At 41.4% G+C, this 22,314-nt stretch overlaps 1 protein-coding gene across 1 annotated transcript in view; it reads left to right on the plus strand.

Annotated features, from left to right (window-relative positions):
• The window catches only part of LOC142498150 (IgGFc-binding protein-like), a 65,332-nt gene extending 44,574 nt beyond the window's left edge, over positions 1 to 20,758 (plus strand). The window contains exons 26-38 of the mRNA XM_075606658.1: positions 613 to 1,183; positions 2,330 to 2,529; positions 2,614 to 2,752; positions 3,538 to 3,866; positions 7,015 to 7,585; positions 9,101 to 9,699; positions 9,842 to 10,409; positions 10,992 to 11,584; positions 12,045 to 12,612; positions 13,861 to 14,060; positions 15,315 to 15,680; positions 18,409 to 18,698; positions 20,594 to 20,758. Of these exons, the coding sequence (XP_075462773.1) occupies positions 613 to 1,183; positions 2,330 to 2,529; positions 2,614 to 2,752; positions 3,538 to 3,866; positions 7,015 to 7,585; positions 9,101 to 9,699; positions 9,842 to 10,409; positions 10,992 to 11,584; positions 12,045 to 12,612; positions 13,861 to 14,060; positions 15,315 to 15,680; positions 18,409 to 18,690 (4,986 nt within the window). The 3' untranslated portion in view covers positions 18,691 to 18,698; positions 20,594 to 20,758. The remainder of the gene's footprint in view (positions 1 to 612; positions 1,184 to 2,329; positions 2,530 to 2,613; positions 2,753 to 3,537; positions 3,867 to 7,014; positions 7,586 to 9,100; positions 9,700 to 9,841; positions 10,410 to 10,991; positions 11,585 to 12,044; positions 12,613 to 13,860; positions 14,061 to 15,314; positions 15,681 to 18,408; positions 18,699 to 20,593) is intronic.
• The last annotated feature ends 1,556 nt before the right edge of the window (positions 20,759 to 22,314 follow it).

Here is a 22,314-nt window from a genome sequence, read left to right on the forward strand (position 1 = left end):
AAAATGTGTCATGGAGTCACTATCTTAATTAACAAATAATCGTTTTGAGTCCAGAAGTTGAGTATACTTTAGTTATATACCCTACATATATTCTATATCCCTCTTTCCTGCATGTTTTTACGTTTCCTTTGGGTATTACTACAGATTGGTCTGAAATTGAGTTCCCTGTTTGGGACAAGTAATTTCCAATAGGTACCTCTGCATGTTCAATGTCTGTACTTGAAAACAATGGATTGAATCAAAATATTGGCTTCATGATGCATTTTTCTACTAATCCTGTCACACCTTCACTTTGACATTCTCTACAGATTTGAATACTGTATATATATAATATTTCACCCAAACCAGATTTTAAGAAGAAGACTCAGCACTGCAGTGTTAGTGATCAAAATTGTTATATTGAACATCCACTATATATATTTTTTTATTTTATATGTATGTACAGTATAGACATACACACATACAGTATTTATGGTGCACTATGTTTACGATGTAAACTTGCATTGTTTTTGTAGTCCACAGTGGTCATTCACAGCTGAAATAATGAAAGTGCATCATGTGAGATTTTACAGTTTGGACTAACTCTCAGCTGTCTTTGTGTGTATCCCACAGGTGGATGAAGCGTTGTATGACCTTCCTATTAACCTAATGGATGGTAGACTTCGTGCATATCAGCACGGCACTGGTGTCACTGTGCTGACTGATTTTGGGCTTCAGGTGACTTATGACCTTATTTATCATATCACGGTCACCCTCCCCTCAAGCTTCAAAGCTCACTTAGAAGGTTTATGTGGCAATTATAATGGGAACAAAAATGATGAGTTCCACCTCCCTGATGGAAAAGTGGCACCCAATGCTACCTCTTTTGGCTTGTTTTGGAAGACTCCAGAAAATAAACAACCTTGTACCGACGAGTGCACAAAGGACTGCCCTGTCCCACTAAAGGAAAAATTGGAGATTTATCAGAAGGACGATTACTGTGGCATTCTGAAAAGTAGCAATGGGCCTTTCAAAGCTTGTTACTCTATAATCAGCCCGGATGTCTTTTTTAACAACTGTGTCTTTGATCTGGCTATTAGTAAGGGAGCCAGAATGATCCTCTGTGCTAGTGTCCAGAGCTATGTGGCAGATTGCCAGTCTGCGGGGGTCATTGTCCAGAAGTGGAGGACTGACTCTTACTGTGGTAAGTTGTAAAAGTGTCTAAAGCAAATGCAGTGATAGCTAAGGACTGAAAAAGGAGGAGACTGACAGTTCCATTCTGTGTTGTACATCCATGTCTATCGCAAGAGATGACATATAGTAAAGTGATAGTCTCTATTACAAGGGACACGCACTGTCACTGCTGCTACAACTTTCAGAGGAGAAGGAGGTATTTGATATTGTGGTGTGGGGTATAAGAAAAAATATATAAAATAGAAAACAAAATAATACTTGCAGTGCCTCCAGCAATCAAGCAAGGGCCGTTCCTCGCAACTATTACAACAAGATCAAGTAGCACAAACCGAGGACTTGTAAAACAGTATATTTATCATTAATATCTATTTGTTAAATCAATTTTTTTTTTACAAGTGCCCAGCTTGTGCCGTTTGATTTTAGTGGTATGTAATACAACCCAACTAAGATAATGAACTGCATTAAACCTCTGCACGGTGCCTGCAATTTAGTAAAGTGGTTCCAGGTCCTGTCCTCGAAACCCCCCAGCCATACCAAGGTTTAGGAATAAGCAATGCACCTGCACACAGGTGAATGTACCTAATATGCATATGAAATTAATAGAATATTGCATGGTTGCCAAAGAAACCCGTTGTGGCCGGGGGTACACAAGGAGAGGGTAGGGTACTGTTTATGCTGCTTCCCATTGCAGTATTATGCTGATTTTTATTGCCTCTCATTGATTTTCAATGAACATCTCATGCCCACAGTCTTGACCCTTCTGTCTGGTCTTTTCGATACACATGAAGGGTTTGTATGTATGTATTGATGGAATGTCCCATTACAAAATTCGATAGAGTACAGTGTCAGCTCAGCACCCTGCTTAATGCCCTGAGTAACATTTCTCCAGAATGGGCAATGCTAAGCAAAGGCAACAAGAGATTTTGGAAGCAAAATGGCCATTGTTAAAAAGGTTGTGTGAAAAAGAACCAAAGACAAATATAAATAACATGGGACAAAACAAATAATACCAGAAGTTTTAACTTTTTAAGGATTTGTGTGATTCAAGGAATCCGTATCACTGCCGTTCCCTAATTTCTTGATGCCATTATGCAGTAAAGTGTACCATATATTACAGAATTTTCTAACAGTCTATACTGATGTTTACCTTTCTCAGCTCTGTCCTGCCCGAAACATAGTAGCTATAAGATGTGTGCGGATACCTGCACTGGCAGCTGTTCTGGGATTACAGACAAAGCAATATGCCCAAAGACCTGTGCAGAAGGGTGCCAATGTGATGGAGGGTATCTATTTGATGGGCAACATTGTGTTGGAGTGGAGAGTTGTGGATGCTTCCAAGGAGGCATTTATTATAAGGTATCCGTCTACATCTTGTTCTTCTCCTTGTCAACTGTTAGCCATGTTATGGGTGTCACAATACTGATGTTACTCTCTCTACAGCCCAAGCAGATGTTAGTGAGAAACCAATGTGCAGAGACCTGCTCCTGTGATCCAATTAAAGGTGTCTCTTGTAAATCCCTGAAATGTGGCGTTGATGAGGAATGTGAGGTAAAAGATGGAGTGAGGGGATGTCACAAAGGTAAGAGAGAAGACTTTTGCTGACGAAACAAGTGTGTGAATGCTAAAGTGACACCTTGGGCATCCATATAACTATTCATTTTTTTTTTACTGTCTTCTTTGTGTCTGGTATTGAACACCGAACTAAACCAATGCCCTGCATTGCTGGTCACCTAGTTTAAGTATTGCAAAAAAAACAAAAATAAATAAAATGACCAGCAAAATACACGTAACACAGAAGGTTCTTTTACAGATCTCTGGGTTGTGCTAACCAACTATTAGCTGTAAACAGGCTGAAATCCAACGGGCTTACTAGTGTTCAGTGAGTCAGGGGGCTCTCAACTCCAGATCTCAAGCCCCCCTCCCCAACAGATCAGGTTTTCAGGATATCCCTGCTTCAGCACAGGTGACTCCATCAGTCCCTGCTTCAGCTCAAAGACTGAGCCTCTAATTGAGCCACCTGTGCTGAAGCTGGGATATCCTGAGAACATGACTAGTTGAGGGGGGGTGGGGGGGCGGCTGCAGGGCTGGAGAACTGGGGTTGAGCACCCCTGCAGTAAGTCACAGCATAGCATTTGTGGGCACATTGTGTAGCAGCAAAAATGTACAGTAGTGTTGTGACATTAATCTTCAAATGACAACTCTTGTGCCCGTGATTGTCATTTCTAGCATGCTTCTACTTTACATCTCCTCCTTCCTACGGAAGACGATCAATGCCTGATGAACAGGAAGTGCCATGCAGAATAAGCCCACTGTGTCATATTGTCACGTGGAACCGGATGTTGAAATGACTGTTATCATTTTCAGATCCATGCAGACACGTGAAGTGTCGCGTCAAGGAGGACTGTCAAGTTAAAAATGGAAAAGGAGTCTGTGTACACAAATACATGGGGACCTGCTGGGGCTGGGGAGACCCCCACTACACCACCTTCGATGGTTACAAGTTTGACCTTCAAGGCACATGCACTTATGTCCTGGTCAAATACAGTGGCAATGAGACAGGCCTAACGCCCTTTAGTATAGATGAGAAGAATGAGAACAGAGGAAACAAAGTCGTGGCTTATGTCAGGCTCGTCAACATAGATGTGTATGGACATCGGATTTCTATTGTGAAGGGAGAAATTTCAAAAGTTAGGGTGAGTACTCTGAATGAAACATTGTCTAAAAGTTGTACGCTACTCAGACTCGGGGAATGATGACTGTAAGAGCGGCATTGTGGAGATGGTAAAATATATGCTCCTCCCAGAGTGTGAAGTGTGTAATGATTCAGTGGTAAAGACAATGATACAACTGTCAAACTCCATAGGGGTCATTCATCAACCGCCCATCTGCAAAACTGCCCCAGAAATGGTCCAGAACGCTGACAAATAGCCACCAACAAGATAAGCTTTATATGGTCCTCTCCGGTTCAAATGTACAGTGGAAGGAGATCTATTTATCAAAATCTCTGCTGCAAAATAGGGGACATCGTTGGTACAAACAAACCAAACCAGATTGATCAAATACAAAAAAAAAAAAAAAAAAAGCTATTGTTTTGAATGCAATTTTTTTTATTTGATAAATCAGATGTTGCCAGATGTTGCCAGGTATTGCCAGTGCTGGCTAACTTCTGCTGCCAGGAGACTTCCATAGGTATCGCCAGTGAATCTAAGCATGATTAGCGGTGAGAATCTTTGCTTGCCTTTGTCATGCTCAGTTCACCAACGTTTTTTCTGTTATTTTCAACATAAAGCTCCAGCCTCCGCTCAGTGGCCGCTCAGTTATGTACGCACAAATGAGAAAAAGGAGTATTTTATGCCGAATACAACGTCTTTCCTTGTTGAAGCCTCAAACTGAGGGCATTTTATTGGCACGTTAATTGGCATCTAGCACAGGGTTGCTCAACTTCAGTTGTCAAGACCATGTCATGTAAGCTGTCAGTAAATGGCTTGTAATGACCTGTAATCATTTGAGATAAAAACATAACTTGCAATGACAGCAGCTTCATTCAACTTGGATACGTTTAGAAAAAAAACCTGGGTTTTCTGAAGCCGTCCTTTGAAATCTTTCCATTTATCTTCTCTTAATTTGCCCATAAAGTTGTTATACTTTTTGCTCTTTATTTCAGGGACGTATATTATTTTCCTTTGGAAGACTTGACGCTTCATTATACACAATATATTTAACTCCACTTCATTGCAGAAATGCTGTATTCCCATTTTTTTCCCCCTGCCATCTCTTCATTGACTGACACCTGCATATACAGAACCCACATGCTCCTTTGTATTTACACAGCCAATTTAGACCCCGCAGTTCTTTGCACCTATACACCAAACACAGACATTTGCACCCATGCATCCTCCCAGTGTCCAGCACTCAAACAGTTCTCTGACCCATACAATATTTATAGTTACCTTCAGTGGGGGCCTGGCAAAGTGGTTGGCCAGTGGTTGGCCAGTGGCTTCAAGCAGGAGAAGACCTTGTCAAACAGCTCACAATGGAAAGATATGCAGGCGCCTAGATGGGATCAGATGAGGCAACCCCAACCGCAGTTGGAACGTGTTGGTGCCCTTAAGGTAGCAGGGGTACGGCAGTGCAGCCCCGTAGGCAGCAGCCTGAGAGATGGTGGGCTAATGTATCTGCAGCGGTAGTAAGTTTAGTTCCCCTCCTCCCCGTGGCAGAAACAGAATCAGTCGGCTAGGGAACACGGCAGCAGAGAGAACCACCGCATACTGGTCCCGCCAATGTACTGCGCAGCCTCTTGCGCTCTCCTTGCGCTCCTCCAACCGCTACAGCTCTGGGCCATATTCAATTAGTAATAAAAAGATGCCAGTGACCTCCATATTAGGGGGGATCGGGCTGCATCCAGCCTGCATGATAGACATGCCTGATTTGGAATTTTGACCTTTGTTCAAGACTCCATGCTTTTACCAGGAGTAAATCCTGCTTAACATCACATTATTTGCGTTAGTGAATACTGCGTTATGGCTAATGCCCGTTAAATTAATGTCACGTTAAATAGGCTACCGGAGACTAGGGAATCTGGGCTGTCGGGGGTTATATATCCGAATCTCTTGGCTGCCAAATTGGGGTACAATAAAACAGCACCAGATTTGTAAATGGAGAAAATAATATTATAAGAAATGGAGATTTTGTTTCTTCGATATACTGTATCTGGTGCAATTTTTGGCCCCACTTTTGCAGCTGGAATCCGTTAAACGTAATCCCTGAAGAGACAGGTGTTTAAATGACGTTATTTGTGTCTGCTGAACACTGTGGGGTTTATTTACTAACGTCTCCCGAATTCAAAACTAGTGCCAAAACCAGCACCATATTTATAACAAAATAAACTTCTGTTGAAATGAATTCGAGGTTTATGTTGCTCCAGTTTCTCATTGTGCATGAGGGGTATATTTTTAAGCAACAAAGTTAACATCACTTCAGAACTGGCAGATTTGGGCGCGCATGGAGAGAAAGTGCCGCACTGAGGTGTAGGGTTTGATGCATCTCTTTATAGTCTATACACTATGCAACAGCTCCTCTCCTACTGACACTCCCCAAAACTCACATGGCGCAAAAAGTGGAGCAAAGTCCTTGATACATTGGAGCAGGAGTGGCCAATCCTAGGTCTTTGACTGAGCCACTGATTGAGCCAACTGTGCTGATGCAGGGATATCCTTAAAACCTTACTTGTTGGTGTTCTTTGAGGACTGGGGTTGGCTACCCCTGCCTTGGAGCAAAAAGGCGCAACACAAAGACGACGCACTTTGCTCCAATTTAACTCCAAAATTGTCTTAGTACATAAGCCCTATAGACCCTTTGGGCCCCGTGCAATTATTTAGCACTGGTTCTGCCGCCTTTTGTGGCTGGATGCCTTTAGAAATAGCCCCTGATATACCGATGTCTTCTTTTGAGCCTCAATAAAAAAAAATATTTCTATGTACAACTTCGGAACAAGTTTTAGGTCTATGCATTAAGACACAAATGGTGCGACTCTAGGGCACAAATTGCACCAGATGTATCAAAGAATAAAATCCTATCGATCTCAATTGGATGTTTTCTTTGATACTGTACAGAATAGGCTCTGTGTACTAGTTTGCAGCCAGGAATGTTCAGTAAATAGACCCCCATGATGCATATTTTTTTGCACCACAATTACACTACATTTGCCTATCAAATTTACCATTTTGCATTTACCACCAATAGAGATTTTCCAATGCCTCTTGTATTTCAGGAAATGTTACTATTTAATGAAGGCCGTTAGCTCCGTTTTATTAAGCCGAATGTTTCCTCGTTTCTTTTTAGGTTGACGGTGTAACGGTAAACATACCAGTGTCCTTGGACGGTGGAAAAGTGAACATAGTTCAGAGTGGTAAAACTGCACTAATTATTACAGACTTTGGCCTAAGAGCCTCCTACGACTGGAACTGGCATGTTATAGTCAAGCTGCCGAGCAGCTACCATGGCACCACAACTGGTCTGTGTGGAAACTTTAACGGGAACCGTCTGGATGACATGATCACCAAAGACAACAAGCCAGCCTCTTCTATTATCGAGTGGGCCAAGAGCTGGAAAGTCAACGATCAAGACCCCTTCTGCTTTGATTCGTGCACTGGTAGTTGCATGAGCTGTAATGAGAAGAAGAAGCACCAGTATACCGGTGAAAACTCATGTGGCCTGATAACTGCCAGTAATGGGCCCTTCAACAAATGTCAAACCGGGATAGATTCGGATAACTTCTTCAGTAGTTGTGTCTATGATGTGTGCATAAATGGAGGCGCTAAGGTGTTCCTGTGCAAGGCTCTTGATGCCTACGCTACTACATGCAAAGATCAAGGGTTTGAAGTTTTGAACTGGAGGGAAAAATCATCTTGTCGTAAGTATCACAAGAACATTTTCTATATTAAAACACTTCTAGAAATCAAATAAGAGCTGTGCAAAACCTCACGTCTTAAATGCACATGTACTGTACTTACTGTATCGTGTCAAAATCTTAATGGCGAGAAGTAACGCTAGTTACTGTGCTCATTCAATTTCTCTGTTTCTCTCACTAAAAGATGATGGGCGGTAATCATGAAATTCTGTTAAATAGGAGTTAGTCTCGCACCAGGTAGAAAAAAAAATATGGGGTGACCTAAACTATAAATATTGCGGAAAAAATGTCGATCGTGATGTGATAACGGACTCCGCAATAAATGGGAGTTAATTACTGCTAGCGATGCAATGGGGGAGGGTAATCATATATAGCTCAACCCCATTATAACGCTATACTTGGGGTCAAAAGAATCACATCGTGTTATAAGCGGATCGCGTTAGAAATAATGTACAATTGTATGCATTGTACAATAAAGTAACCTCTTTGATGCTTGTGGGTATTAATGTAGACCACAGACATCAAAGGGGTTAATATGTCCCTAACAGCAAACCACTTACCCCCCTTGGCTACCTTAAGAGACTAGAAAAGATTGAATGGCAATACCTTACTAATCGCTAAAGCAAGTAGCGGGTTAACCCCAAGCACCGCCTCCTCAGGTTGCTAAACCACTCTCCTCAGGACACCTACCCACAACACCCACCTGCTTACCCCTATACTGCTCCAATAAACCTCACTCCGCCGTATAGTAATGACCTCTTAGCCAAACGTGAGTAATAGGACTTTTGGCCAATATCTGCACAATGCATGCATACAAATTATATATATTATATATACTATATATATACAAACTATAAATATAAGTGGTTAAATTAACCCAATGAGTATCAGTGGGGATACATAGTCCCTCTCAAGCAGAGCCTAGGTAGCTACATCATTGGTATGACATAAATGAAGATCACTTACCCCATCCATGTTGAAGGCCATCATCCTCTTCAAGGTCTCAGTCCCCCAGAACTAATCCAAAAAACATGCAAAGTAGTGTAGTATTAGGACGTATCCACTCCTTAGTAGTCCTATCTGGTCACTAGGGCTACTATGTGGTTAATTTTGTTTACAATGTAAACGTAATACATTTTTATCTCCTATCCTAGGTTGGTTTAGGTTATTTGGCGTATATACTGTATATATAACATACATAGACAAGATAACCCTAATGCCAGCCTAGGATAGATTATACAAATTTGGGGTACTTTTTGGAGTTAGCCATATCTGCTAAAAATCGTAATGTGATGACTATCTTCAAAATGGGTAAAATGTGGTTATTTGCTCATTTTGATGCTCAGTTTCAAGTAAAAATGTATTATTTTAAGAGGTAATAAGTTGATGACTTGCTCACTTCAACTAACATTTTATTTGGCTCTAATACTGCATTTTTGGCCTAGCACATGTTGATGACGCTAGGCCATTATATGGTATACTGTTCATGTTTACATGAAGTATTTCTTGTTCCCCTAGCACTACCTTGCCCTGCAAACAGCCACTATGAAGCCTGCGGAAATGCTTGCACAGCTACCTGCTCTGACCCAACTGCTGCGGACAGATGCACAGATCCTTGTGTGGAGACTTGCCAATGCAACAAGGGCTACGTTCTCAGCGTTGACAAATGCGTCCCTGAAAAAAGCTGTGGCTGCAACCACAATGGCCTCTATTACCAACCCAATGAGGAGTTTTGGGCTGATGAGAGCTGCAGCATGTACTGCAGGTGTGATCCAGGTTCTGGTAAAATGGTTTGCAAGGGCAAGAAATGTAAGCCCAGTGAAAAGTGCACAGTTGTCAATGGAATACGGGGCTGTCATCCTTCCAGCTATTCAATTTGTACGGCCTCTGGAGACCCTCACTATACTACCTTTGATGGAAGAAAGTTTGACTTCATGGGCAAATGCATTTACCAGTTAGTCAAAGTTACCTCCACTGATCCATCATTAACCCCCTTTACTGTCACAGTACAGAATGACGTCCGTGGAAACAAAGCTGTTTCCTTTACCAAAGTGGTGACATTGGAAGTCTACAACCAGACTATATCCGCCAGCAAAGACAACAGATGGCAAATTCAGGTAAGGATGTAATGAAGAGGGAAAAAAACAAAAACGACCAAACTCAATAATTCCTCCTCCTTACTTAGCATGATGCCACTATACGTAAGCATACTGCATTTCATGGACAAACTCTTACCAATGTCCTCTTTTCCTACTATAGGTGAATGGCATCCAAACTAATCTTCCATATTACTATGAAATGAATAAAATAATGGCCTATATTAGAGGACTCCATGTATACATTAAAACCGATTTTGATGTCACCGTGACCTTTGACTGGAACAGCTATGCCAAGGTCATCCTTCCATTGTCTTATAGAAATGCTGTCAGCGGCTTGTGTGGCAACAACAACCAGGACCCTACTGACGATTTTATCATGAGCAATGGGGCAAAGGCAAAAAGGGAAACAGAATTTGCTAACCATTGGAAGGTGGGGGGGCTTCCTGACTGTACGAAAGGATGTGAAGGGAATTGTCCAACGTGCAAAGAGGAGAATAAGGAAAAGTACAAGAGTGTGGAATATTGTGGAATCATTACGAAGACCAACGGTCCATTTATCAATTGCCATGCATCAATTAATCCAGAGCCATACTTCAATGACTGTGTGTTTGACACTTGCTATTTTGAAGGCCAATCTTTTGCTTTCTCAAGTGCCATTAGCATCTATGTATCTGTTTGCCAGGCTGCGGGGATCCTAATCCAAGAATGGAGATCAGCTACATTTGCCCGTAAGTGTGACATTCCAGGTCTTGAGTGTGTCAGAATTCCAGGATCTCTATTGAAGGAAAGCTTTCGTTATAACATTGGCTGTAAGGTGGTGCTGGGAAGTGTCTTCTGAAATGGTACCGATGGAAAGTGTGCTCTTCTTAGTAAAGATAGGCAGGTTTACAAGATCTGAAGTTTGGGACCTTCAAATTTTGTTCGGACATTCAAATCGAACTTCAAAACGAAGTTTCAAATCCAAGCAAAATGTCAATGCCTCCAAAAGGTTAATCCTTGGTTTCCCCCCTATTTTCTTTAATAAACTGGGGAACTTTTGGATTAAAAAAAATAAACAAATTGCAAACGTTTGCGGAAAGCGTTCCAAGTTCACACTTCAAAGAAAAAATAATAATATTTAGTCATACGGGGCTTTATCAGTAGGATATGCTGTTTTGTGGCCACATGCTACATAACGCTGAGTTATCACTGACAATTTGCATTGGATTTATATGTAAGTTGATTTTCATTAGCTCATGGAATCTTAGGCAGAGACAAAGAAATGAACCCAATAAACATATATAACAGCTTGTTTCAAATTGTCTTTACAGGTCTTCTTTGCCCTCCAAATAGCCACTACGAGTTGTGTGGAACTGGCTGCGCCCCTACTTGCTATGACCTTTCCTCGCCAGTGGCCTGCGAACCTTCTTGCACGGAAGGATGTTACTGCAACAGTGGATTTATCCTAAGTGGAGGGAACTGCGTACCCCTTGATCAGTGTGGTGCCCTGTACAAAGGGATATATTATGAAGTAGGAGAAAAATTATATACCGATGACACATGCACAGAGTGGTGTGAATTCCGGGAGAATGGGCAGTTTTCATGTCGGAACATGACATGTTCACCTAATGAGCTGTGTAAGGTGGTGAATGGAGTCCGAGGGTGTCAGTCTGCGACGTGTTCCAAATGTAGAGCTGAAGGTGTTCACTACGTTTCATTTGATGGCCTTGCCTATGATTTCCAAGGAACATGCTCTTACACATTAGCAACAGTTTCTAGCAATGACCCACGCCTGGTGAAGTTCTCCGTGGCGGTCACAAATGAGAAGGATGAGGCTGCGCAATTGATTGTACAAAGAACTGTGAAGATATCAGTATACGGTCATGAATTCACCATGGAACGAGGGAAGAAGTGGGAAGTATCAGTAAGTAGCCTTCTCGATCCCAAATGTACAGTATGTCAATTCCTGCTTTTTTGCTGCTTGATATTACATCATTTAGTTTCTATATCCCCATTACACATATTACAATGTAACTTCTGACTAGGGGCCCTTTAAAGACTGGGATGTTTTCTTGTTTCTCAATGTGTGCTGGTTACTTATTTACATTTCCAGTATTTTGTTCTAATAACTCTGCTTTTAACTGTGTACCATTATATCCATAGGGCAGATATCTAACAAAATATAAGATATTTCTGTCCAACGGATTCTAAAAATGTACCGCATGCATGTCCTACTCCTGCATCATGTCTTCTTTGGGAATATACAGTAGGCCGGCCATAGATTTAAGCAAGACTACATTATTCATAGATACCTATTTTGTAAGTAGATTGGTACTGTATGTACGTTCTGTTTGCCATTTAATCAACCTGAATATCTGTTCCAGGTTGATATGAAAACCTACCGTCTTCCCTTGAACTATCCTGACAAAAAAGTCTGGATAAACCAAGAAGGTAACAATATAATTTTACAGACAGACTTTGGTCTGAAAGTCCTATATGATACAGAATACCTAATCATTGTACAAATGAGTGGTAGCTACAGTAACAACTTGCATGGACTTTGTGGAAACTTCAATGATGATCTGACTGATGAGTTAATGCTTCCCGATGCAAGTGTCACCAAGAATGTGGAAAAATTTGGAGCCGCCTGGAAAGTCCCAGTGCAAGGGATAGCGTGTCTTGATGGCTGTGGAGTCACGTGCCCAGTTGTAGACCCTATAAAGACTGCTGAGTACACCAAAGAAACCAGGTGCGGAATACTCATGTCTAAAAGTGGACCGTTCAATGGATGCTTCGCAAAAGCCAACCCGTTACGACACTTCAAAAATTGTGTCTATGACATGAGCATTTCAGCGGACGAAAATTTACTTTGCCGGAACTTACAGGCCTATGTGTCAAGTTGTCAGGCTGCGGGAGGGGAAGTCAAAACCTGGAGAAGTGATACATTCTGCCGTAAGTTGTTTCCATTTTTGTTGTATTGTAGTAATTAAAATCTTCAATTGTGTTTGGCCTTAGCCACACAACATGAATTCCTGTTTAAAATGCCTTTATACGTTGATTACAGCCTGAACAACTTAGTGTGTTAACGTGTAATGATTTACAGGTTGTGAACTATAGAAACAGCATCAATATCTACAATAGGTATTGATTCCATCAATAAAGATATTTGAGTCCATCAATAAGAAAGGTCTTCATAGTATATTAGATTAAAACAAATAAAAAATACATGTTGATCGGTTTCAACTTATGTTAAATTCTAATTGGGTGAGATGCCAATATAATATTTAAAATTCTATTGATCAAGAGGAAGACAAGCAAAAGCAACCGCAGAGACATTGTTCCCAATTAGGTCTCATTGGGGGAACAAACTGCCTCCTGACAATCAGTTTTCCCAATGCATCATTGATTTGGCTATGTTTGAACGTATTAGGCATAGCCTAACCTTTTCTTCAAGATAGTTACTATATTTGCCATCACAGTCTTTTCATGGAGAGTAAATGGAGACTGTGATTGCAGATAAAGGGGATAGGCATCTTTTTTTAGGAAGGAAAAATATACAGGGATACGACAAATAGGTTAAAACATTAGCAAGACCACGTTTGGCTGAGGATGTGCATAGTAAAGTTACTTAAAAAGTTTATATTCAAAAAAGGAAAATTCAACCTGAATATCCTGACTTTAACCCGATGTGTTATTTATTAGTCATGAAAAACAAGTTTGTTATATCTGACGTAGATGCTAAAGGGCAAGATTTATTTATTTATTTTATTTATAAAATATTTTACCAGGAAGTAATACATTGAGAGTTACCGCTCGTTTTCAAGTATGTCCTGGGCACAGAGTTAAGACAAATAATACATGGTTACAAATACAGTTACCCAAATGAACAGGGTATACATTATATATATATATATATATATATATATATATATATATATATATATATATATATATATATAAGATATTAATAATTAAGGGGCTATATGCAGTTAAAAAAGTTTGCATAGTAAATAACCCTCATTGACTCCAATTGATTAGACATGTGTTGATGGATTTAGTTAATGTAACCAGCTATCTGTGTACAGTATGACAACTATTAGCTGTTACATGATAGAAACCGGTGACCATCATTTTAGTTGGTCTGATAGTCTTTAATTGTTGTTGCAGCTAAAGCGTTATTTTTCTGCCTTTTCTATCTAGCTCTCTCTTGCGAGAATAGTGGACAGTATAACTTATGCATGAACACTTGCGATCAGACATGTGCTCAAGTGGGTGTTCCATACAGCTGCACATCGCGGTGTTTTGAGGGCTGCAAATGCCTTGATGGGGAGTATTTCGATGGAAATAAGTGTGTTCCTATAGGAAAATGTGGATGTGTAAATGAAGGTCAATACATGCAGGTAAACTGGTCCTACAGTATAACATGTTCTGTAAAACTACGGATGTGTCTTATGGTAGTCACAATCAAAAACTCTCCTTGATTTATAGCCACCTGCTTTCAATGTTATGTAACCCATGTCGTCGTCCCCCCCACACCCCCCTCCCCCGGTCGCAGACTGGACCTCTAGGGTGTAGTAAGGGCTGGTTACATGTATGTTGGTGGTGCATACCTGTGAGGAACAGGAGGGCCTGAGTCTCCCGCGGTGGTATAGGGGATAACAGGGACAGGCTTCTGGGGTATATGCCTCCATCTTCTTAGCAACGGTGGTGCAACGCCTCCATCTCTGGCGAGCCTTAATGAATAAGGTGAAACCCTCCCAAAGAAGCCCTGGTCCCAGGGCGAGAGATTTCAATCTCACACAGTCTTTGTATAAAATCAGTACTGTTCTTTACTGTCCAACAGCATCAGTAGCACACAGCAACAGTCCACAGCATCAACAGCACACAGCAACAGCACACAGCATCAGTAGCACACAGCAACAGCACACAGCATCAGCTGCAGGGTACAGGCTTTTCCTCCGTCTCCTTCCCTCCAGAAGTACACCCTCAGGATGGGCTGTCTGGAGCTCCAGTACACCACACCTTCCACCCCAAGGTATAGGCCCTCAGGGTGAGGCTGACTCTCCCCTCACCCTCTGCAGGGTGAGGGGCATTGGTCCACTGCACTATTGTGCTATCAGCTCTACTCAAGGTGACTGAGTCTCTCCTCTCACTTGCATGCTCCAAGCTCAGACTCTGCTTCAGCACTAACTCCTTTCTCTCCAGCACTGCCTAACTAACTAACTAACTCCAGACTCACAGGAGCAGCCCACTAAATACAGACAGCCCTGCCCATCATGATGTCAGCAGGCCCTCCCCTGTGTCTCAGCCTGCCACACAGAGTCAGGTGCCTACCTCCACCAATCCCGGCAGGGCTTGAAGCTGGGGAAACCCATGATAGCTACTGGCGGCCTGCCCTCAGCAGGACTTACACCAGTAGGAGAAAGATATATAGCCCCCATTTCTTACCGGGGCTACAGTTATATAAATGCATACACACATCATGGCCAGGCTGTAAAATGCATTCATTATTTGACAATCTTTTGTCTATTTTCATATGCTGTGAAAGCTGCTTCTCCATGTCGGAACATATTTAGCCCCATCTATTTAAATAGCGCTAATCGCTTCGCAGGATAGGAATAAAGACCTTTGCCTTTATTTCCTCTGCATTTCAGGTAGAAGACGTCATTGTATCTTCAGACTGCAGCGAGAGATGCACCTGCCAAACTGGAGGAGCACTTGCCTGTGAGATGTTAACTTGTAGTGGGGATGAGTCCTGCTCTGTAAGAAATGGACAGCATGGATGCTTTGTCAGTGAAGGAAATTGTACCATCAGCACCAAGAGCGTAGTATCGACATTTGATAGCTTTTCCTTGCCAATCTCAGTTAATGGACCATATGAAGTCTCCTCCATATGCAGCAAGGATTCCCCTAATTGGTTCAAAGTCTTACAGGTTCCCGATCTTTCATTCAACGAACCCTCTGTATATGTGTTCTTTAACAAAACCTATGTGGCTAGCAATCTGGATAAAGCAGCTTGGGTAAGATGTGATATTGTGTTGTATTGTATGTCTTTATTTATATAGTGCCATATATGTACATAGCGCTTCACAGTAGTAATACATATCATATAAATAATATAAATAACAGATCATGGGAATAAGTGCTTCAGACATAAAAGTAACATTAAGGAAGAGGAGTCCCTGCTCCGAGGAGCTTACAATCTAATCGGTAGGTAGGGAGAACGTACAGACACAGTAGGAGGGATTCTAGTAAGTGCGTCTGCAGGGGGCCAAGCTTTATGTATCGTGTGGCCAGGATTATCCAGTGCTATTCATATGCATCTTTAAGCAGATGTGTCTTAAGGTGGGTCTTAAAGGTGGATAGAGAGGGTGCTAGTCAGGTATTGAGGGGAAGGGCATTTCAGAGGTGCGGGGCAGAAAGTGGGAAATGTTTAAGGCGGGAGAGAGCTTTAGATACAAAGGGGGTAGAAAGAAGACATCCTTGAGAAGAACGCAAGAGTCGAGATGGTGCATAGCGAGAAATTAGGGCTGAGATGTAAGGAGGGGCAGAAGAATGTAAAGCTTTAAAAGTGAGGATGAGAATTGAGTGTGAGGTACGGGATTTGATCGGAAGCCAGGAGAGGGATTGATAGAAGAGACACCAAAAATTAATTCAGTTCAATTTACATGCAGTACAGCCCTATGCAATGATGGAAAGCTGCAGATAGTAATGTAGTTGGGAGAAGAGGAGCAGAAAACAGGGACCCCCAGTGACCACAGTGGGTGAGGCAACAGGAGACGATAGACTGGGCTACGTAGGAAGGACAAGAGCCAGAAAAGTTGGAATGGACATAAAGGAATGGATAAGTAAATGGAGGACAGGAATCAGGGGAAGATAGACAGGACTGGAATAGAGGAAGACAGACAAGTCAAGAAAAAGATGGATACACAAGCTGTAACAGAACAAGCAGGTAGAACAGGAAAGGATAGACAAACAAGACATTGATAGGATGTGTAGGGCTGACAAACTGAAGGGCCAGACAGAATAGCCAGCATTGTGCAGGTCCAAGCTAAAGTCAGCCAGCTGACAGAAAATAGGGCATAACTCTGCAGCAACAGGACTAGAGTGCAGCCAGTGAGGGCTCTTTTGGAACTGGTAACCTAACTGGTCAGTAAATGTATAGAGACAGGGATGAAGTGGTCAGTCATTGGTGCTAATGCATAGGTGTACTGTAAGTAACATAGCATGCTGACCGGTTGCCTTCATGAAAGAAATGGTTAATTCCACTGTTTGTGCTGGAACATAGCATGTCCATAGCAGCTCAACTGAGTTTCCCAAATGATATGGTAAATATGGCCCTGCTAATAGGACAACTGGTTTACATTAGTGAACAAAGCAAATTGGAGTCACGGCTAGCTTAGATTACAGTGACTTACCTTTCAGTAAAGTCTTGAACACTTTTTGTTTCATTTAGTAAGTGGAAACTGTGCATCTGAGCTACCAAAACACAGGGGTAAAATATATGCTCAACGGTAGTGTTATTACAGACACTACAGAGAAGAAGGCCTCTTTGGATGTTACAGTATATCTGCTAATGTTAACGTGCCCTAATAACGTAAGGCTGCGGTCCCAGTGATCACTGTGACACACACGCCCGGCGGGGGGGGGGGGGGGAGAAGGGTGGCGCGTGCACAGTGCTAACAGCGATCTGCGGTCTTTAGGGAGAGAGGGATAATAAGGCTCTGCAAACACCAGATTAAAAAGAGAATAAAGCAAGCTGTCACGCTTCATAGCTGAGGAGTGGTCTCAATGGGAATGTGAAAAAGTGTTTAATTATGTGCCTATATTTCCCTTATAGTAAGTAAACATATTGCATGAGACCAGAGAACATCTTAGGATCATTTGGCTGGCATCTGCCTGCCTGCTTATTCTCTTCTTCAGGGGTGCCAACTCCAGTCCTCATGGGCCACCAACAAGTCAGGTTTTCATGATATCCCGGCTTCAGCACAGGTGGCTGATTTAGTGGCTCAGTCAGTCGGGATATACCTGGCTTGGTGGTTGTTCTGGAGGAATTGGAGTTGGCCACCGCTGAAGTAGAGAATAAGCAGGCAGACTAATGTTGGCCAAATGGTCCTCAACTGCCAACAATTTCTATCTTTCTCCAAAATATTAAATATTTATAATATCCAGAAATTATTCATTCAAAACATTATTTATCGTGCGAGACTTGCCCTCGGTTTGAAAATATATTCAAAATAAGTCATTTTAATCTGAAGCCGTGGATCAGCTATAATTTCATAAGTGCCTTTACTGGAGATTATAGGCGAGTTACATATGACTGCAGGGTGTACAACAAAGCTAAATATGCAGCTTAAGTTGTAGCCAATTTATTTTAGTTTTTTTGCTACTCAAATTAGATTTGAATAAGAAGGCAGAAATTAACTCTATACGATTATAATGGGCTTGAAAGTCTTTTTTTAAGATAAAAAGTACAGATATCAACACGAGAGTAGTATGTTTATTATATTACAAACCAAATACCTAACGCCCATACAGTAGACATCACAAAAAAATATAGAATATTTGTGGGCTCATTATTCTTAAAGATCTGGGTCATGAAGGGGTATGCTTTAGTACAGCATAGACATATTTGTCCATCGTGAATTGAAGAATATTTTTTTATTTGCTTGGAACACTAACCAGTATTATCCATCTCTTCTCCCCCCTACATGTCTTCTTTGTTCTCTGTCCCTGTGCATCTGTTAGGTGGAGGGTTCCCCTGTGAAACTCCCAATTACAGTTACCGGGGGCATCACGTTGAGCATTTCAGGAGAGGATTTGGTGATTAAACAGACGGGTGGAGTGAAGGTCATGGTCAACACATCTGGGGAAGTGACCATTAAAGTTCCTGACAGCTTAGCCAATCGTTTGTGTGGTCCGTGCGGTAACTTCAATGGGATCAGCGCTGATGATGACATCCAAAGTACAGAAGACCAAAAGCCCACGACCATATCCGAGATTATAAAGCAGTGGAAGGCTGGGATTTGACCAACATGGTTAGTATATCTTTGAATAAATACAAATTTGTAAAGGGATATAGAGCTTTTCAATTATATGGTAAGGCATTTCAAAGGATTGGAACAACGAGTTCAGAGATAAGGGGGGTTAGTTACCAATGTCTGCCAGCTACACAACACAGGCAAAATCAATGCATTAAAGAACAAATAACGGCACCTGATTTATAAAGAAGACAAAGCATTCCTTTCTATTGGATTCAATTTCTTTGTTGCTTTTTTGTTGTTATGATGACCTAGCGGGGTGGTATTTACTAAAGTCTCCCAGATGCAAAACTGGGGCAAAGTCTGTGCAAAATAATTACACCAGATTTATCACGGGAAAAACTCTCATTGCTTTCCATGGGATTTCTTTTCTTTGATGAATGTGGCTCTGTTTTTTGCACTGGTTTCGCTCGACTTTTGCAGCCGGGAGATTTTCGTATCTAGACCCCAATGTAGTTTATCAGCCAGGAGACTTTAACAAGGAAAATAGTGCAAGCTGTCTCCAGAGAGAGTGAGATGTGATATAGTCTGGGATAGTCTGGGATAAGCTTCATGGAGACTAGCAACTACAAAACCTCCTGAAATAGAGTGCACCTGACCTGGACACACGCTGAGGAAAGGGCAAGAAAATATGCCCCCCGCCCACGTTCTCCGACTATGCTGCTTGTAGTGGTGTGAACACACCCATTAGTGCAGCTGACGTATTTCCGTGAAGGTTCGTCTGTCTCTGTGGGCGTGCTTCCAAGCCAAATAGCAAACACTAGGTAAGAAGAAAAACTGGAGAACTGCAAGCTTGTTGCTGGAAAAACGCTCGGGAACCCAACGATGAACATATATATATATATTGTAGCTTTATTCAATCATGAACAGTTTAAAACACTGACAAGACATTGTACTAAAAGAAGAAAAAGACCTCCCACGCGTTTCACACCGCTCCTTGACAAAGCACCTTAGTGGTGTGAAACGCGTGGGAGGTTATTTCTTCTTTTTTGGACAATGTCTTGTCCGTGTTTTAAACTGTTCATGATCGAATACACCTACAATATGTATATTTTTCCATCAAGTCGGGTCCACAAGCCTTTTCCCAGCAACAATCTTGCCGTTCTCCAGTTTCTCTTCTTACCTGGGACTTTGATAAAGAGACTGATTTTAGGATGTAAGTTGTCAGGATTTAATTATGAAGGATATAAAGGGGTGATGCATCAAAGTCTCCCGGGTGCGAAAAAAGGGGCAAAGTCAGCATATATAAAGCCATATTGACTAGCAGTACTAGTTGGGGACGTATAAAGTTGACTATAAGGGGGGGGGGGTTATTTACTAATGTCTTCTGGCTTCAAAGCTGGGGCAAAAATTGCACCAGATTTACCAAATTAAAAACTCACATTGCCTTCAATGGGATTTATTATCTTTAATGAATATGGCTGTTTTTTTGCACTGGTTTTGCAGCTGGGAGACTTTAGTAGTTACACCCCAAGATGTTTTAGGTGTTAGCGCCGCTTAATAAACAAGGGACATAAATATGGAGAGGATTATGAAAGGAAAAAGCAGCGCAGCTTTCATATTTGATAAACCTGGTGCAGTTTGTGTGCCTGGAGACTTTGATACAACATCACCCACATAAACTGCATATATAGAACATTAAAACATCTGAATCCATATTTTGTTGATGGCGTAAACACATTGGGCTTATGTGTCCAAGTCTGACTGTGGTAAAACTCCCGCAAAACAATTCCACTATAAAAATCAAAGGAAAGGGTCCCACCGAATATAATGGGGTTTCTAACATTTATAATTACGGTGCAGATTTTCAGCATCAGTTTTGCCACCAGGAGACTTTAATAAATGATTTATTCCCTGTGTAAACCACGGTGCATTTTCCTTTTTTTGTGCAGGTTTTTAGTGGAAAACTGAGCAACGCAAAGAGAGCAAAATAAGAATCGTTTTTTTTTGCTGTTTGTTTTAAGCACAGACTTCATGTTCAGAAATTTGTAATTGTCATGGATGATCCCCAAAATAAAAAGAGTGCTGTCAGTTCCACAAATAAATGCAATAACCCATTTTGTGTCCTGTGTTTATTTCATTCAAGCTCATTTGAGGCAAACTGGAGTTTGTGTGTGATAATTCCGTGATTGCACTCTCAGTTTAATGAATAACCACTTTATTCCCAGATATTCCGTGCTTTTTTTTTGGTAAGAAAATAGGTGCCGGTACCCAGGGAGTGCTCTTACCTTCTCCTGCTCCTCATCTCCTCCAGCGACGTCACGTTGTCGGGATGTCACAATGTCATGGCAACGAGACGCGGTGTGATGTCGCGGCAGCACTTTGTCATGGCAAAGCGACACCGTGGCGACACGTCTTGCAAAGAGAGTATGCCGGAGATGAAGAGCAGGAGGAGAATGTAGTGTGAGAGAAATAGGTGACGGTGCAGCATACCGGCACGTACAGACACGTGGGAGCTGAGGTGTGCTAAAGCTAAGCACCCTTTTGTGGATCTGGCCCGTAAAGTAAAAAATATCTTGGCATTAGTTCAGGCAAATAGGGAGCACTCAATATTCCATTCTCCTGGGCATTTGATAATGTAGCAAACATCTTGAACTCAACTCGGAGCTCAGTATAATCAAAGATTCTGGGGTCTGTTGATCAAGTCTCCCAGCTGTATAACTTACGGGGAAAGTAGCACCAAAAATAGCACGGATAAAGGGGAAGAGCAGTGAAATCAGCGCTAATGCGGTGAGTGTAAATAGTGACACTTATAAGTGACAATAATATATACAATGCACTTTAAATTTAAAGTGGGGGCTGCCTAGGCATAAAGGTTAACACAAACCAATACAAACAGTACAGAGAAAAAACCGGCGCCTCCGAAATATAAAAATAAGATCTGACCAAACATAAAGTCCAATACGAATGGAGAGGAGTCCTGGGAGGGATCTTCAATGAAGTCTCATAGAAGGACAAACAGACATGTAGGACAAAAACAGAAAAGACAAAAGAAAAAAGATCATAGTGCAACTCAAATACAAACAAAAAAGCACTAAAAAGATTGGCAAGAAAATAATTACAAATTTAATTATTTATTTATGAAATATTTTACCAGGAAGTAATACATTGAGAGATACCTCTCATTTTCAAGTATGTCCTAGGCACAGAGTAAAACAAATAATACATGGTTACAAGTACTGTTACATAAATGAACAGGGTTATACATTATATACACGACATTGCGTGCACAGTTAAAGAAAATATATATTATGAGCGTATGAAACAGTTACAGACCAGGTTAAAATGTAAGACCGCCTTAGATTTGAAAGAACTTAAACTGGTGGTGGATGTGAGAGTCTCTGGTAGGTTGTTCCAGTTTTGGGGTGCACGGAAGGAGAAGGAGGAACGTCCGGATACTTTGTTGAGCCTTGGGACCATGAATAGTCTTTTGGAGTCTGATCTCAGGTGATAAGTGATTAATGCAAGTGTATAAAATATAAATAAAACAACATACACATGTAAATTGGGCTAGAGACACTAATAAAGCTGTGTCATCCAGTAGGAGTAAAATTGGAATCCTACTTCCAGCAATGCTGAATGGTATAGACCCGTAGAACAACTGTCCTTAGAT

Source organism: Ascaphus truei, chromosome 6 (genome assembly GCF_040206685.1).
Source record: "Ascaphus truei isolate aAscTru1 chromosome 6, aAscTru1.hap1, whole genome shotgun sequence".
Classification (NCBI taxonomy): Eukaryota; Metazoa; Chordata; class Amphibia; order Anura; family Ascaphidae; genus Ascaphus; species Ascaphus truei.